At 40.8% G+C, this 18,297-nt stretch overlaps 1 protein-coding gene across 6 annotated transcripts in view; it reads left to right on the forward strand.

The window, feature by feature from the left end:
• Positions 1-18,297, forward strand: part of CNTRL (centriolin) — a 75,117-nt gene that overhangs the window by 10,273 nt on the left and 46,547 nt on the right. For 5 of the 6 annotated variants that reach the window (XM_084799630.1, XM_084799629.1, XM_084799634.1 and 2 more), the window contains exons 4-11: positions 1,538-1,668; positions 2,926-3,067; positions 4,866-5,052; positions 6,752-6,945; positions 11,971-12,090; positions 13,512-13,737; positions 15,710-15,819; positions 17,225-17,419. In XM_084799630.1, the coding sequence (XP_084655756.1) occupies positions 1,538-1,668; positions 2,926-3,067; positions 4,866-5,052; positions 6,752-6,945; positions 11,971-12,090; positions 13,512-13,737; positions 15,710-15,819; positions 17,225-17,419 (1,305 nt within the window). The remainder of the gene's footprint in view (positions 1-1,537; positions 1,669-2,925; positions 3,068-4,865; positions 5,053-6,751; positions 6,946-11,970; positions 12,091-13,511; positions 13,738-15,709; positions 15,820-17,224; positions 17,420-18,297) is intronic. The other variant, XM_084799632.1, reaches the window with a different exon arrangement.

The raw sequence follows: 18,297 nt of genomic DNA on the forward strand, positions 1-18,297 counted from the left end.
TGTTGCGAGGCCAAACCAGTGAGAAGGTCAACAGGATCTGTTGTGCTAGAAAACATCCGAGAGCCTAATGCTATAAGTAGATAGCATGGTAGACAGAAAAGCCTGGTAAAAGTGACATAGACTAGCCAAAAAGATGAAAGCAGGAGTCACAGGATTTGGCCATTTAAAAGTCTTTCCTTCTGCTTCTCAAACCCACCAAGTCTATTCTTTCAAGGCTTTTAGGAAGTGGCTGTTGTTGGTTTTTGGTTTTGCTTTTGCTTTTTTAAAGATTTTTAGAGAGAGAGAGAGAGTGTGTGTGTGTGTGTGTGTGTGTGTGTGTGTGTGTGTGTGTGTGTGTGTTGCCTGTATTGTATGTTTGTCTGTGTGCCTTGTGCACTGCCTTGTGCCTCCTGAGGCCCAAGGAGGGCACTAGATCTTCTGGAACTAGAGTTACAGATTGTAAGCAACCGTGTAGGTGTTGGGAGTCAAGCAGGAGTCCTCTTCTAGAACAGCAAATGTTTCATATGTGCTGAGCCATCTCTCCAGGCCCTTGTTTGTGGTTTTGTGTGTAAGAGTCAGCCTGGTATTCTCTGTTCCTGGGGGTACACACAACTGTCCAGCTGACATCGTGTTATTAAGGCCTCTGCTGGATATCCTTCCTCTGTGAGGCCTTCTCTTGTCACCCAGGTGTAGACAGCACCCTGTCCTCGTCATTCAACAGGTATTTATTTAGCGCCCAGTATGTGTCAGCAGTAGTGCTTAGCAGTGGACACAACAGGCAAAATCTGTCCTCTTGGAGCCTTGCATACTATCACAAGATGTTTTCCTTATTGTCTTTTTTGAATGTTTCCTGTCTTAAAATCTTACTTGATGTTTGTGTATGCCAGTAAAGTCAAGAAATTGTATTTTCCTTACTTGCCACTATATTTCCTGTACACAGAACAGCCCCTGGTACATAGTACATGCTTGATAAATATTTGCTAAATGGATAATGATGGAGAGGCAGTGAGTGATGTGCTGGAAGAAGGATTGCCTTAGCAGTACAGTAGCAGAAATCGGGGAAGGCAAGAAAAGCAAACGTGGGCAGTTCTTGTGAGTGTGTTCGTGACAGACGAGGGCGACGAGAGGAAAGCTCAGTGGAAACACATGGTAGTGCAGCGCGGCTTAGTGAGTGCAGAAGGAGCCTGAACATAGGAAATGCGAACTGTGATGCAGGGAACGCGTCCTAGGCCACTGCACAGCCTCCCTGCAAACACACCAGCCAGGCAGTGCTCATCTGCTTTAAACTGAGGTGAGGGGACAGTGGAAGGAAGAGGGAGAAGCATAGACAAGTTGAAGTTGAGGGAGCAACGCTGGGAGAATTCTTGGCGATACTTTGGGCTTCTTAGTATATAAGAGTTGCTGAGGACCAGGGAGAATGTCAGCAGAGCGTTACTACTTGTGGTCAAGGGAAGCTGCCAGGGTTCCCTGGTCGAAACAGCCTCTAAACCGCATACCCCAGTGTGGTTTATGTCAAGAAGTCTGTTGTATAAAGTATTCACCATTTATTTCCAATTAGTACATCGAAAATTTGGAAAAGTGTGTTAAACTCGAAGTACTAAATCTCAGCTACAACCTAATAGCAAAGATTGAGAAAGTGGACAAGCTGTTACGATTACGTGAACTCAACTTATCGTATAACAAAATCAGGTGAGTAACTGCTCCTTTAGGTAGCGTGCAGGGTCTTCCTTGTCAGAGATAGACTAAGGGTGTCTGTGTTAGTGAAAGAGTCCTTTGAGTAGCAGGAGTTTTGATTGTTGTTCTGGAATTTACTGTTGCCTTTGTTTCAGTATCACATAAGTGTAGGGTAACTTTTTACTTGGCATTGTTTAAGCAGATACTTTTTTTGGGTACCAGCTTAATTCTGTTTAGTAGCAACATCATCTGGATGTTATCTGTGATTCCTTGCCGTATTACAGAAAGTAATGCTTATGTGAAGAAAATGCTATTTTGATCCTGAAGATTTTCCAAATAATTTGATCCTATATATTTGTCCTTATGTTCTTTGCTCATTGCTATAAGAAATACACTATACATTTCATTTCTAATTCAGATACACATACAAATGTACAACTACTGGGAGAAATAAATTAGTAAAACCTAATGATGACTGAAGCTATGTATAGGAAACTAATGGAGAAAATGAAGCAAGAATCAAATCTTGAAAATCTCTATGCACCTTTTCCCCAACTCAGACTTCTTAAATGCAATGGTCAACAAATACAAGGAAAACAACCGTGGGCCTGGAAAAGTTCTGATTAACACAAAAATGATAAAAAAAAATCTGACAAATCAAGTTCATAGTATGAAAATGTTAAAAAAAAAAGTTGATTTAATGAAAACAATTTCATAATAAAACCAAAGATAGAGAAGCTCAGGAATATCTTTTGAGTATAGCAAATTGACTAGGGAGGTGGAGTGCCAGCTAGATTGCAGGAAATGTGAAGACTGTGTCATCAGTGAGAGCTTTGTGGATGTGGGCATCGTGGCAGGGCTTGTATTCATAAACATGGTATCATTTTAGAATGTGCCGCATTTGCTGCCAGCATAGTACATCTGTGATGAGAACAGTGTAATTATTGTCAACGTTTGGGTAGTGCCATGGCACATAGTGTGGTCTTGCTATCTCAGTGGCATGGCCACGGGCACCCTCTTCTTTCCTGTGTTATGTATAGCATGGTATACTGAGTGTAGTCAGAGGGGCGGGACTGCCAGGCATACTCATAAAGAACTGGCAGTTCAGCTCTTTGGGGAAATCTTTGGCTGTATGGTTGTCATTTGGGAAAAGAGTTTATGAATTATAATTATGAAAAGTAGCCTCATGCAGTAAGACTATTTACTATAAACCACATTGAAAGAACTTTATCATTTTACTTACTAAGTTTGATTTTGTTCTCTGGTTTCCAGTAAAATTGAAGGGCTTGAAAACATGTGTAACCTGCAAAAGCTAAACCTAGCAGGGAATGAAATCGAGCATATTCCAGTGTGGTTTGCAAAGAAGTTGAAATCTTTGCGAGTTCTCAATCTGAAAGGCAATAAGATATCATCGGTAAGCTATTCAAAGTAGCAAGATTTTTTTAAATTTAAATTATTTGGGTTGTAAAGTCTTTGACCATGTATATATTTTACATTGAACTTGATCCCTCTTGTGCCCGGGACCCTCTCTTTCATGCCCCTCCGCCTCCAGTTAGTCCCTTTATCCTCCTAAGAACTTCAAAGGATGAGATTTCTCTTAACGCCCTTGTTCCATTGACCATGTGCCAACTTCAGATGCAACCTAGGGTTCTTCAGTGTAATTAAACATAGACTGACCTCATTTTGCACAGGTTCAGTAGTAACCCTGAATTGCTCTCCTAAGTATTCTCTCTTCCGGCATGTCATTGCACCGTCCTGTATTCCTGCTGCCATCCTTTCCGCTGCTCCTCCCATAAGTAGCTTCCCTTTCCTCTCTTCTCCTGAGACTTGGGCATATCCTGTTCTCTCAAATTTTTCTCTAATTCGTCACTTTTTTTTTGCCACTCAATTAGACATCACCTTCAAACATGGGTGCTTTCTCCTACAAACTAACTTTACCTCCATTGTTTGGGATTAGAGGTGTGTATCACCATGCCTGGACCTAAGCTTTTCTTTACCTGAAACTTGCTCTATACCAGGCTGGTCCTGAACTCAGAGATCTGCTTGCCTCTCTCCTGGGTTTAAAGGTGTGTCTATATTCTAGCCAGATCACACAGACCTAGAAGGTCTTTCGATGTGACCCCTTGTCAGAGCAGCCATGTTCTGAATTAAAATTCCTCTACATAAGGGTAATATATATTTATTTGGGGGAAATATATGCTTGTACCAGATATTTAAAATAGTGTTTCCCAACCTACGTAAGCTTTTAGAATAAACAAAGGAGTTTTCAAAGAACATGGATATCTATACATATTTTTGTGGGTTTTTTTTTTGTTTTGTTTTGGTTTGGTTTGGTTTTTTTCTCGAGACAGGGTTTCGCTGTGTAGCCTTGGCTGTCCTGGACTCGCTTTATAGTCCAGGCTGACTTCAAACTCACAGAGATTCCCCCCGTCTCTGCCTCCCAAGTGCTAGGATTAAAGGGGTGTGCCAATCACACCCAGCTGCATTTTTGTGTTTTTAAACCATTAATTATAACTCTGTTTTCTCAAAATTCATGAAAATCCTCTATAGCTGTTCATTTTATGCCTATTTGAGCAATACAAAATAAAACATTATTGTAATACAGACTGAGATTTAAATCACCAGTTTATTCACTTTCAGGCTCTGAGCAAAGGCAAGTCACATCTCTGAACCTTGAAAATGCATAATATTAGCCAAGTGTGGTGGTGCACTCCTTTAATTCCAGCACTCAGGAGGCAGAGGCAGGCAGATTACTGTGAATTGGAGGCCAGCCTGGTCTACAAAACCAAGGCCACACAGAGAAACTCTATCTTGAAAAACCAAAAAAATAAAAAGAAAAAGAAAAGAAAGAAAATGCATAGTTCTGTCACCAGTGCTCATATACTCCTTTTTTGTACCTTTCTCACATTCCTAATTTGGGGCAATTAGTTTCATAAATAGGTTTTTTTGTTTTTGTTTTTTTCAAGTCAGGCTTTCTCTGTGTATGTAGCCTTGGCTGTCCTAGACTCACTCTGTAGACAAGGCTGGCTTCAAACTCTTAAAGATCCACCTGCCTCTGCCTCCCAAGCTCTGGAATTAAAGGCGTGCGCCATCACCTGGCTCATAGATACCCTTTTTGACATGTTAAAAGCAGTCTTCTTGATTTGTTACTTCCTCTGTTAGTTTATGATTTTAAAATAAGTTCTTCCAATGTTGCTGTTGTATCATTTCAGCTCCAGGATGTCAGCAAGTTGAAGCCACTTCAGGATTTGACCTCTCTAATCCTCAGTGAAAATCCACTCGTGACCCTTCCTCATTACCTCCAGTTTACCGTTTTCCATCTCCGGTCCCTGGAAAGTTTGGAAGGTCAGCCAGTAACCACTCAGGATAGACAGGAGGCTTTCGAGAGATTCAGTTTAGGTAAGATGACACTTACAAAGCAAGCAAACAAGCAAAACCCACTAAACTTGAACGCGAAAGGGGCTTTTCTGTAGAAGTTCTCTAAAAGGATAGGGTCTGCTGAGATGGCTCAGAGGATAAAGGCGTTTGTAGCCAGACTTGAGGTCCTGAGTTCAACTCCCAAAAGTCGCCCTATTACCTGTACACCAATGCCTTCATTCAATAAATAAACAAACACATTTAATTTTAAAAGGTTCATATTGTAATACTTAACATTTTTTAAAAAGGATACATTATAAATCTTATAATCTTACTAAAATTTACATGAAAATGGCATCATAAATTGATTAGTCAAACAAGTATCTATTGAGCATATACTGTGTACCAAAAGTTCCCTGCCTCAAAAATAATCTCTTGAATGTGTAAATGTGCATGTAAGGTGTGTAAATTGGAAGAATGGTGAGCAGCCAGCCAAGAAAACAGTAAATGATAAGCTAACAAGATCAGAGTACAGGAAATTGAGAGTTTCAGATGCCCAGAAAGACTTCAAGGGAGCAGGTGGACACCATGGTGAATGGGCTGGCACATGAGTAAGATAAACACAGAGATGGCTTTAGAATTGCTTTGGGCCAGGCAGTGGTGTTGCACACCTTTAATCCTAGTACACCGGAGGCAGCAGCAGGCGGATCTCTGAGTTCGAGGCCTGGAGCAGTTGGAGAGAGACAGGAACAAATGGCAGATTCTAACAGATTAAAGAATGGAAGGGAGATGTTTGTCAAAGAGTTGATGTTCCTATAACAGCGTCAGTCTTCTAATATCTAATAATTGTGATTTTGAAGTTTAAAGGTGAAGAAAAGATCTAAGATTAAACATTCACCAATAGCTTCAAGGCCAGGAAATGGAAAGAAATGAAGTGCTAAAATTAAACTCAAGTTTATAATAATGAAGTAGCATTCCTAAGATCAGAAGGGAGAAACCATGCTCCTATTTTGGTTCATGAAAATGAGGACCAAGAGATTAGATTTGGAGAGAGAGAGAGAGAGAGATCATTGACACTTTCTTCATCAAAAAAGAGAGAAAATAATACGTAGGCACCAGTACTTTTGTTGTCTTGGTGGTAGGAAAATGTGGGCACTCCCTTAATGAAATGTGAAGCTCTCAGTTGAGAGAGCCTGGATGGAGCGTGGGAGGTCTGAGGAGACAGGAAGCTATGAAGGGACCATTTCAGGGTGCTGAGGATCAGCCTCTATTCAGTCTGTCTTTGAAATTGGCGTCAGTCTACTTCTGACCTATAGCGGTGGCAGTTTCACACCAGTGAGAGGGCTCAGTGAGGAAAGCTGCTTTCTGTGCAAGCCTGGTAAGTTGAGTCCCATCCTGGAACCCACAAAAAGGTAGGAGAGAGCCAGCTCTGCAGTTGTTCTATGACCTCTGTGCACACACTATGGCTTCCAGGCAAGTGTGTGTATGGGGACACGCATATCCACACACATAATAATTAGTAAATATCCCCTCCAATTGCTACTACCTTCTTAGCTCTTAATATAGGTCAGATTCAAATTCAAGGTGGTCATATTTTCCCGAAAACACCATGGTAGATGAGTTTCAAAGTAGAGTTGTGTCACACTGTTCTTAGACTTCTGTTGCTATTGTTCTGAGTATACTTGTTGTTTTCCAAGTAGAGAAGATAATGGTAAATTAACTGTTTCATTTTTATTGGCAGATGAAGTAGAAAGACTGGAAAAAGACCTGGAAAAGAAGATGGTAGAAACAGAAGAGCTTAAGAACAAACAAAAAAAGTTTCTTGAGGAAATAAAAAGTCAAGACAAACTAAACAAGTCATTAAAAGAAGAGGCCATGTTACAAAAACAGAGCTGTGAGGAGCTGGAAATCAACCTCAACACAAAAACGGAATTGGTGAGTCTGTTAACATTGCTTTGGCTGTATTCTGTTAGGGTAGAGAAAACTTTGCGCTTGCATTTAAAAGTAATATCCTGACTGTAGCATTGGGAAGATGGGGTAGTAGAAGCACGAACAAAAGGCTTTGCAAGTTGTAGTTGACTGTGATACGATGCCCAAAGCCAAGGCGTGAAGTGTGGTACCCAGCACGAGGGGACACATGAAGCCTCACACTGCGGGGAGATGTTTAAATAGCATCTCAGATAAGACTGTGTATTGACAGAAGTTTAGAGCCTGGCAAAGATACTCAGAATTTAAACATACACTCTGCGTCATGGAGGCTTCTTTTCAATAGAAATGGTAGCAGTGATGTGTAAAGGTAAGTGCACGTGTGTGCATAGAAAGGGGCAGGGGGAGAAGGAGGGAGGGAGAGAGAGAGAGAGGGAGAGGGAGGGGAGAGAGCGAGTGAGCATGCTGTATATTAGCAACATTTCAAATAACTAGCTAAATTGGCCATCATTGGACATCCATATGGCTGAATAGCTTATAAGTGCTAATAAAATGAGGTAAGACCGTATGTACATGGAAGGATTTTGCTATGTGAAAAATACTTAGTGTTGAAAACAGTGAATCCAGTGTAATCCTGCATGGTCCAGTTGGGAAAAATGGCAAAACAGTAACAGGAGTTGTTTCTGGGGAGTAAATATCTAGGATATTTCCACAGTGAAATGTCTCTTTCTCTGTAAAGTCTAAATCATATATAACTTGACTTTATGATTCAAATATGGAGAAAAACAATAAATTTAAACCAACAGAAAGCATAATTTGAGAAGTTGATTAACTGAAAAGCTTCAGAGCTCTTAAGACTGTTTGGAGAGGGTAAAGGAGCCAGTTGTCCAGGCTGGAGGCTGCTCAGGGAGCTGGACCAGCTGCAGCTGTCTCACACGAGAAGAGTTAGATCTATAATCACATAAATCAGGCCTCGAGAGATAGCTTAAGACCTAGCAGCTGCAAGCTCAGGAGACAAGCTCTCATTTAGTAGTGAATCTGATGGCTGTCTTGAACTACACTGACAATTAGAATATGCCTCTGTCCTGAAGCAAGCAGACACTAGCTGCACGCTTGGTGCTTTTTCAACACAGGCAATATGATTGTAAATTTATACACACACAGATGTTTGATATATGCACATATGGAGGTCAGAGGACAACTTATAGTTTTCAGTTCTCGCTCACACCATGTGGACCCCAGGGATTAAACTCAGATCATAAGGTTTGAGGTCAAGTGCCTTTACCCACTGAGCCATCTTGCCAGCCTCATGCTTCCCTTTCATTTGTTACAATACAATCTTTCTTTCTATCTTTCTTTCTTTCTTTCTTTCTTTCTTTCTTTCTTTCTTTCTTTCATTTTGGTTTTTCAAGACAGAGTTTCTCTGTGTAGCCTTGGCTGTCTTGGACTTGCTCTGTAGACCAGGCTGGCCTCAAACTCACAGAGATCTGCCTGCCTCTGACTTCTGAGTGCTGGGATTACAGTTGTGTGCTACCACACTTGGCTTACAATGTTACATTTTAGACGAATGTTCTTTAAACTGTCAACAGTTTTGCTTTTTTTTTCTCTGTATTTTTTGTTAGAGTCATACTGTGCTTGTCTACATTTATATTATTTTTATTGTTAACATTTTAAAAACCTTTTTATTTATAAATAACATACACTTTAAATAAATTCAGATCACAGAAATATATGCAGTAGAAATGAAGGCTCATTTTTCTATCTCACTCCCCTAAATATTAATATATAGCCTTTTTATTTTCCATGCTTCTGTAGAATATATGTAATTAAATATATTATACATTAGAATATTTTGTGAATGTTTTTAAAAGGAACTTTTATACATATATGTATCTATAGACAAGATAGATAGATAGATACTGCATAGTATTTAACAACGTAGTTAAAGCTCTCCAAGTTTAAGATGTATATATAAGTTTTCAGTGTTTTAAAAGTCTGTTGTGTTTATTTTTTGTTCCATTAAATGGCTCCTCCATAGTTTAACCAATTCCTGCAGGTAAATATTTAGCTGGTTTTTGGTATTGGAGATAGTACCACAGAGAAAATATGTGTGTGCGTATCTTACACACTCACAGTTATTTCTTTAGCATAAATCACATCAAGTAGAATTACTGTACAAATTTCTTTTAAAATTTTGATAAATGGGACCAGCAAGATATCTCTGCAGGTAAAAGCACTTGCTACCAAGTGGAAAGAGCTGAGTTCAGTCTCTGGAACCCACATGGTGGAAGAAAACAACCAGCTCCTCCAAGTTGTACACACACACACACACACACACACACACACACACACACACACACGCATGCACAAATATTTGTAATAAATTCTGATAATACCAATATCCACTTCAAAAAGCTTATTACCAACTTATGCTCTCCACAGTGGTGAGTAAAAGGGTCAAATTGGGTTTATTATTGTGAACTTATGGGAGAGAAAAAATGGAGTCTTGTTACAGTTTTATTTTTATGTTTTTGTAATTGTTGGAGGAGTGACTATTATATATGTATTTGTTGATTATTTTGTCTTTCTTTTTTAAATGACCTGTCTCATCATTTTGTTTCATTTTTGTAATCCCCACATTACTACTATATACTTTAAAGGGGAATTCTACGTCTTATTTTGAGAGCTTAACATTTCCCTTCGTCTCTTGCAGACTATGTGATGACAATATCACCTCCAATTACAAAATGATTTGCAGTTTTATTAACTAATTGTGTGTGCATTAAACTAGTTTCTTTATAAAAGAAAAGTCATGTTGAATTAAGTCTTTGGAGAGCTATTTGGACAGTAGTTAACCCTTGTCCCCACCATCAGCAAATACTAATCCAACTTCCTCTTTGTTGTTATTTTTTGCAAGCCATTTAACTCTTACCTTTCAGTGTTCTTGTTTTTTAAATGGAAATGTTCACTTCTCCTGCCACTCTCATGGTCTTGTGAGGACTTAATGAGGCTCTGTACGTCAAAATAACTTGAAGTGACGCAAGCTGAGTAGTACAAGGTGGTAAATTTATGCTCAGTGATGCCATGTGTCAGGGTAAGAGTGACAGCTGTGCTGATAACTGCTGCGTTCAGTCATCACTAGACAGGTAGATGCTAGGAGCTCCAGAGCCTAGCTCTCTCCAGTGTTCTAGGTGACGTGTCTGTTTGCTTCTTTCTTCTCTCAGCCCGCATCTTGGTTTCTTGCAGGCCTTTTTCTGCTGAGTCTGTATCCTTTTTAAGGTAGTTCCTCCAGGACTGAACTGCACACTGTTTTCTGTGGTGTTGCATGATAACTTGTATTGATATGCTTGTTTACAGTTTTAAGTTTTGAGACTGGTTTGCATCTTTGGGAATGTCTTTGTGCTTGTGTGCTATGTCGTAAATGACTTTGTATACAGGAGAGCAGATGTGAATGTGAGAGGAAATTAGCATTCTTGTTCCTATTTGTGATATGTTAGCTGCAGTCACCTCTTGATTATCCACAGCCAATACATAGCTAGCCTGCTTTCTTTGACTCCTGGTTTTCACTCTCATGTATGCCTTCTGTCAACAGATATTTCCTGAGGCCTTATTATCTCCTAAGTCTAGAGTTATGGAAAAAACAAAGGTACTTTGAAAACAAAGATTATTATAGAAGGTAGTGCAGGCATGTTCTGTGCTTCCAGTCATGTTTGCCTTTGTTTGGGCCCTGTTGTCAGTTTGCTTTGGGGAAAAAATCCTGAACATAAGTTGATGCTGTTGATTGTAAATTTTATCTTTGAGACTCAGGGCCTGGAAACATCACTGTGCTCAATGTGCTAGACAGCAAGAGGACATTGAGGGCAACATGGGAGGGACACTGGGGAGTGTTAGACATGAACCTCAGGTCACTTGAATTTGAACACTGCCTTTTAGCCAGCTGCTCAGTTGGGCAAGTTGCTTACCCTCTCTGAGCAGCTTTGCTCGCCTCATAGTGGCGCTGTGAAGCCTGGGTGAGGTGGCACATGTGATTTACACAGCAGTGGCTTCCGAGAGAGCCACCAGGATCAGTGCTACCCAATGCGATGGGTACTCAGGGGGAGACTGCAAGCTAACTCATGCACGAGTTTGATTTCCTGGCCTTGTAAAATGTTCATGCGTTTGCTTCCTTTCTTTTCAGCTTGCATCTTGATATTCATGAAATATTTCTGCATGCTTTTCTGTCTGAAATCAATTCTCAAATTGCCAAAGAAAAAGTAAAAATCACCTATTGGCCCTTTGAAATGACCTCAGAGGGTCCGTTTGGTAGTCAGGTCACCTGTGGCAAGGCAGTTCACCAATCTGAGACTCAGTTTCTGCATTTGCAAGTTTAGAAATTAGATTACATTTTCCTTCTAGCACCCAAGTCTCCAAGAGCAGCCACAAAGCTGTAGTTGGGGTAAAGTACTATATATACCACATATTTGCATCTGATGGAGCTTTTACTTTTCTTTACTTTCTCCTACAAGGACTAACTTCGAGGCAGAGACAGGAAGACCACACTCTACCTGCCTGGGCTGCAGAACAAATTCCTGGCAGACAGTACCCCCCTCACACACACACACACAAATGCACTAACACTCACAGCTAAGATTCATCAACTAAAGCTAGTCTTTCTCCTCTGTAAAATGTCTCACCATGTATTTAAGCACTCATTAAAAGTAAAGAGTAAGTTCAATACATTACTGCTAGTAATTGGGAAACAAGGAAGCAAATATTACAAAATGGCTGACATTTATTTTCATGTTGAGATGAAGCAACCTAACTTGCTTTTTAAAACCTGACTCACTATATCCTGAAATGGCATAAAAACTTCAAAGGTCTTTCATGTCATCTTTTCTGAAATGGTAGTTCTGTGTTTCATTTTTTTGTAACATACGGTTGAGATAGAATATTCTCAGTGTTGTGCTATTTGATGTAATGGCGGTGAGAACTACTCACGTCATTTGAGGATCATGCTAACTCACTGATCCTTGTTCACCTCATGTTGGCCAATAGCTAAAGCAGAAAACGATGGAGCTAACGCGAGCGTGTCAGAAGCAGTATGAGCTGGAGCAGGAGCTGGCCTTCTACAAGATTGATGCTAAGTTTGAGCCATTAAATTATTACCCATCAGAGGTAAGTTTGTATTTTTTGGTAACCTAAAATTAAAGCAGCACTGGGGGAGGTGGGAGGAAGGAAGACAAATGGTAGAACAGTAAAGAGTTTACCATGAATCTCCGTCTCCTTTGTAAATACATGTGTGTTTGTGTGGTGGGGGGCGGGCATGCATGTGGAGGTTAGACAGCTTTCAGAAGTCAGTTTTTTGCTTCCACTGTGTGGGTCCCAGAGATTGAACTCAGGTTGTCAGGCTTGGCAACAGGTGCCTTTGCCACAAGTACGGTCACCTCTGAGCCATCTTACCAGTCGCACTCCACTTTCCTACTTTAGGGATATCATCAAAGTAACCTGTACTTTGTGTGAGTTATTTAGCTCATGGAATTAAAAGTATTCTAAAAAGAGAAAAACCCCAAGGATCCTTGCTTACAGCCACTTCTGTAGTCTAAGGCCATCATCTCAGCCGTCTGCGGTCTTGCTCTAGGTGCAGATCAGTGCAATGCAGACTTTGGGCGGAAGTGCTTCAGCACCTCTGAGTGGTGGCCCCTGGCACCTCTGAGTGGTGGCCCCTGGCACCTCTGAGTGGTGGCCCCTGGCACTTCTGAGTGGTGGCCCCTGGCATTTCAGAGTGGTGGCCCCTGGCACCTCTGAGTGGTGGCCCCTGGCACCTCTGAGTGGTGGCCCCTGGCACCTCTGAGTGGTGGCCCCTGGCACCTCTGAGTGGTGGCCCCTGGCACCTCTGAGTGGTAGTCCCTGGCACCTCTGAGTGGTGGCTCCTGGCACTTCTGAGTGGTGGCCCCTGGCACTTCAGAGTGGTAGTCCCTGGCACTTCAGAGTGGTGGCCCCTAGCACTTCTGAGTGGTGGCCCCTGGCACCTCTGAGTGGTGGTCCCTGGCATTTCTGAGTAGTGGCCCCTGGCACTTCAGAGTGGTGGCCGCTGGCACTTCTGAGTGTTCACTGCTCTCTAGCATTAGTAATATCAGCCGTTATTAATAACAACACCGTAGAAACAAGGAGCTGCCCAGTGTCCAAGACCAGTGACTCCAGCAGTGCTATGTGTGGTTTAGTTTCTAAAACTTTAACGTTAACATTAGTAGATTGAGATCTTACTTACATCAATCAGGAAGCAACAAAGTACACCCAGGTTTCTCATGTAAAGACTAAACAAAGGTAATTACAAAGCTGTGGATGATCTCTAGTCGGTTAACCCCAGCTTTACTTGGAGTAGACGGAAGAATCCGTTTGAGAGCATTTTTAGTTCTAATTCCTTTTTCTATATGAAAAAGAAGATAAAGAATAGCATTACCTCTTTTAGCTTCTAGATATGTAAGATTAATATAACTAAGTATTTCTGTGATAGTTTAGCACTAATAAGATGAAAAAATGTCATTTGACTGGAAGTTGCTTCTTAATCCATAATCTATTAATATGCTTGCTTTTAGTATGCCGAAATTGACAAATCCCCAGATGAAAGCCCTTACATTGGCAAATCCAGATACAAGAGAAATATGTTTGCCACCGAGACTTACATTGTCAGCGATGCCCAGGTAGTTCAGATCAAGAGGATGATGCCAGAAGAAGGACAGCTTAGACATGAGCACGCGCCCCTGAGAACCCATGTGCCACCGGATGTACAACTGGAAGACACAGAAAAAAAAATAAGTGCAGGTTAAACAGAGTGATTCTTAAGTTTTTAAAGAATCTAAGCCTGGGGATATGTCTCCACAGTGGGACATTTGCCTAGCATGTGCAAGGCTCTTGTTTCAGGCTTGAGCACTACAAAAAGTTATGCATGCATGGGTACATATGTACGTACATACATACATACATACATACATACATACATACAATAACTGGATATGCAGGTTGATTTTATTTTATAATTTATAAGTAAACACATAATGGTACATATTTTACATGAAAAGTCTACAGTCTAAGTAGTGAGTGATGAGCCTGCTTTTTTAATGATTCCTTTTGTGTGTGGTTGAGAATCAGGTTTCTGACAGTAATTGATAGCATCTTATTCAGGGAATCAGTCTAATAAGAGGATGTCAATCTCATCCTGCCTACAGGCACTGAAGCTACTCATGGAGAGGCACAGGTAATAATCACTGAAGCAAGTAAAGAACCTTTCTTTACCTGTGAGGACAAAACTCCCAGTTACCTGCAGTAGAGCATGCTCCTCAGCCCTGCACCTGAGGCTGGCCTCTGCAGTCTATTTCATCAACCATAGTGTATTGCCCCAGTCTAGTTCAAGCAGTCTTAACCGCCCCTGGCAAATCACATACAGGAAGAAGTGAAGCAGAGAGGCACTAAAGACGCTCTGCCAGTGTTAGCTCTGAATCCACTTAGTCACTGGCTGTGTGGATGCAGACGAACGGGCACCCTGACTGAAGCCCGCGCACCCTGCCAACTCCCGTACTCGTGGCCTATGCGGGGACCCTGCTGATGAGCTGATCAGCACGCCCTTGCTTAGCTAGCAGTTACAGAGGAAGCCAAGGTGGAGACTGACGTCGTTTTTACCCGTATTGTATGGACAGCTTTGGCAGAAGTGAAGATGTGTGTACACTGGCTTGTCGGGGGTCATGAAGTGAGAGCAAGGGAAAAGGCAAACTGAAGTCTGTGGTAGAAACTAACTGATTTGAGGTCCCCTCTGGAGGAGAGTTTATGTTTGTCTTTCCTTGCTTCTTTCTGTTACTTCCCTTTTCTCTACTTTCGTTCCTTGATTTTTCTTCCTCAGTGCTGGGACACAAGCCTGTCTACAGGTCCAGCTCTAGCCTTCTCATATCCAACTGCTTTTGTTTCTGTTTGCCGCTGTGGTTTTAGTTGTTGTTGTTGTTCCTGAGACAGGGCTCTCTACAGTCCTGGACGCCTGGAACTGAAGAGGCTGGCCTCAAACTCACAGAGCTCTGCCCCTCTGCCCCTCTACCCCTCTGCATCTCTGCCCCTCTGCCCCTCTGCCCCTTCTGCCTCTCTGCCTCTGCCTCTCTGCCCCTCTGCCTTTTGGCCTCTACTTGTCTGCTCCTCTGCCCCTGCATGTAGGATTAAAGGCATGCAACACCATGACAAGCTCCAAATAGTGAACTTTTTGATACTGAGCTCATCATTAAGTAGTAACCTATAACAAAGGTATGGTAGTGGTGTGATTGTTAGTCCTACTTTGCAATATAGTCCTATTATCATAAAACAGTTCACAATGATAAGAGAAATCAAATAGAGTTCTTCTCATGTTAAGAGTTATACAAAAAATTATAGTTTTGTAGAATAGAGATGACTAGAAATAGAAGCCATCATAAGTAATAAATTTCATTTTTCTTCAATGGAACAACTTAACTGGCTGGAGTTCATTATAAAGAAAGAAAGTGTAGTAACAGGCTGGAGAGATGGTTCAGTGGTGAAGAGCACTGCCTGTTCTTCCAGAGGACCAGGGTTCAATTCCCAGCACCACATGGCTGCTTACAACTGTCTGTGATTCCAGTTCCAGGGCATCTGACACCCTCACACAGACATACATTCAGGCAGAACACTAATGTACATATAATAAAAATAATAATATATTATTTAAAAAGAAAGGGTAGTAAAAATTTTAGAAGTAAATGTTTTTCTTGTATATATGTGAGAATTGTTTTTAAATTTGCAGCACAAATTCGACTGTCAGAACTACATCGTGAAATAGAAACAGCAGAACAGAAAATATTGCAGGCTACTCAAGAGTTTAAGCAACTGGAAGAAGCTATACAACAAAAAAAGGTATGTGAAAGCATAGTTAATTTTTAAAATTTTGTTTTCTACCTGTAAAATTGCAGTAGTGGTGGTGCATGCCTGTAATCCCAGTACTCAAAGAGACAGAGGCGCGCTCTGTGAGTTCGGGGCCAGCCTGGTCTACAAAGTGAGTCTAGAACAGCCAATGCTACATTGAGAAACCCTGTCTCTAAAAAGAAAAACAAACCAAAATTTTAATGTAGGTAGGATTTTTTTTTGGACACAGGGTCTCGTATAGCCCAGGATGTCCTAGAAGTTGCCATGTAGCTGAGGAGAACCTTGAACTACTCACTCGTCCTCCTGTATCCATTTGCCAAGTACTGGGATTACAGATGTGACCATCATCCTCAGCCCTATACTTTGAAACACATTGTTACATTTGTATAAATCTCTACATTAAAAAATCGTAGGGATTAGCAGATGAAAATAAAGTTTCACTGTGTCAGTCCTCAGAACTCAGCAGCAGATTATCTCCATATTTGAACTGGAGTACAATAGTAAAGTGTTGGTTACACAGTCTTGGTTCTATAACCTCCTAATACGACATTGAGCAAGGTACCTGATTTTTCCATGATGATATTTTCCTACTTGTAGAGTTGACAGTAGTGGTGGTGCACACCGTTAATCCCAGCACACAAGAGGCAGAGGCAGGAGGATCTCTGTGAGTGAGGCCAGCCTGGTCTACATAGTGAGTTACAGGCCATCCAAGGACACATAGCCGAACTCTTCTCTCAAAAATAAATATAATAAACAAATACAATAATTGCAATATTATCTTTCTACCTTACATGTTTTGAGGATTACAGGGTGGGAAATTAGAATAGTACCTGATATGTAGTAAGTGTATTGTCAGCCATTGCTACTGCTGTGGTTATGACAACTTCATTTGTACTTGGCACTACATTACTAATTTTCATAAACTTTTGGAGTTAAAGATTTTCTACTTAAAATTAGCATAAAACTCTAAACTGAATGCAGAGTAGCTAGTTGTCTTACTACTCCTCGGTTGCTGTGACAAAACACCATGGCCACGGCAATTCATAAAAGTATTAATTTGGGGGTTCACAGTTGCAGAATGCATGGCAGCAGGGATGGGCACTGGAGCAGTAGCTGCAAGATCACAAGACAGAGAGAGCTTCCTGGGAATGGCTTAGGCTCCTGAGACCTGAGAGCCTGGACACCTTGCCCAACAATGCCACACCTGGTCATTCTTCCCATGCTATTCACATGCATGAGCCTATAGGAGCCATTCTGACTCAAGCCACCGTGCTGGACAGTCCCACATCTCTTAAAGTCTTCTATAACATTGAATATTTTTAAAATTATAGATGCTATTTATATACTGTTGTTGCTCTCCTTTGTTAACTACATGCTGGGGGTTGGGGAGAATTAGATTTCAGAAGCAGAGAAAGACCTTCTTCTCAAGCAGTTGAGTGGTAGAATACAACTTCTAAACAAATTACGCCAGGAAGCTCTGGATCTAGAAATGCAGATGGAAAAGCAAAGAAAAGGAATTGCTGAAAAGCATGAGGAGATCAACAGCCTGCAGCTAGCCACAGACAGCCTGGATTCCAAAGACCCAACGCATGTAAGTAACAGGACATCTTGGCGTTTTTCTGTGGAGACGGAATATGACTGTGTATAGATAGTTCATGCCTCACCATATATATAGTTTGTATATGTATAAATATGTATATATAGTTTGTATATGTATAAATATATATGATTACATAAAAACATAAGCTTTGTATTCATATAAAACATTTATGTCCAAAATGAAACAGCCTAACCGTGAAAAAGTTGGCTTCCAATTAACAAAGGCCTTATGGTACTGTTTGGGGCCAGTGGTTGAATTTTGTTGTATTATAGAGCAAGAGAAACTTCAAGGTGCCTTGTAAGCTCTGCTCTCCTTAAAGGCACAAAGTGCTAAAGCAGGGCAGAGTCAGAAGCCTTTTGTATCTTTTTAATTTTTCACGTAAATATTCCATAAAAGCTGTTTGTGTTTCTGTTGATTTTGTCCTTAAAAATAAAACATTTCTCTATAGAGTTTTCATCCTATGTTGTGAGGTCAGATGGCTGAATGATAGGTCAGACTCTTGTCTCTTTCTGTCAGTCAGTACCCTAGTAAATCTCACTAATGGTTACTAACATAATCTGACATTTTAGCCACTATTCTGAAAGAGGTAAAACTATTTCCTTCATAGTTTACTGCAGCAGTTTGAATTGTAAAGTTATACCTTAGGAAAAATTTAAGCTCTCTGGACTAACAGGAATCAGAATTTAATGTGATAGGACAGTGTACATGACAAGTTCTCTTTCAGCACGTCGGTTTTGTATGTGTGTAAGTATATACATACCTACAAATAGAGGCCAAGTAATTTTGACAAAGGTAGCTTTATTGTCATAGTGTAAAATGTTTTCTAAAACAAAGTCTAAGATAGTATTCTTACTGGAAGTATTATATTA

Source organism: Acomys minous, assembly GCF_964271855.1.
Source record: "Acomys minous genome assembly, chromosome: 10".
Classification (NCBI taxonomy): Eukaryota; Metazoa; Chordata; class Mammalia; order Rodentia; family Muridae; genus Acomys; species Acomys minous.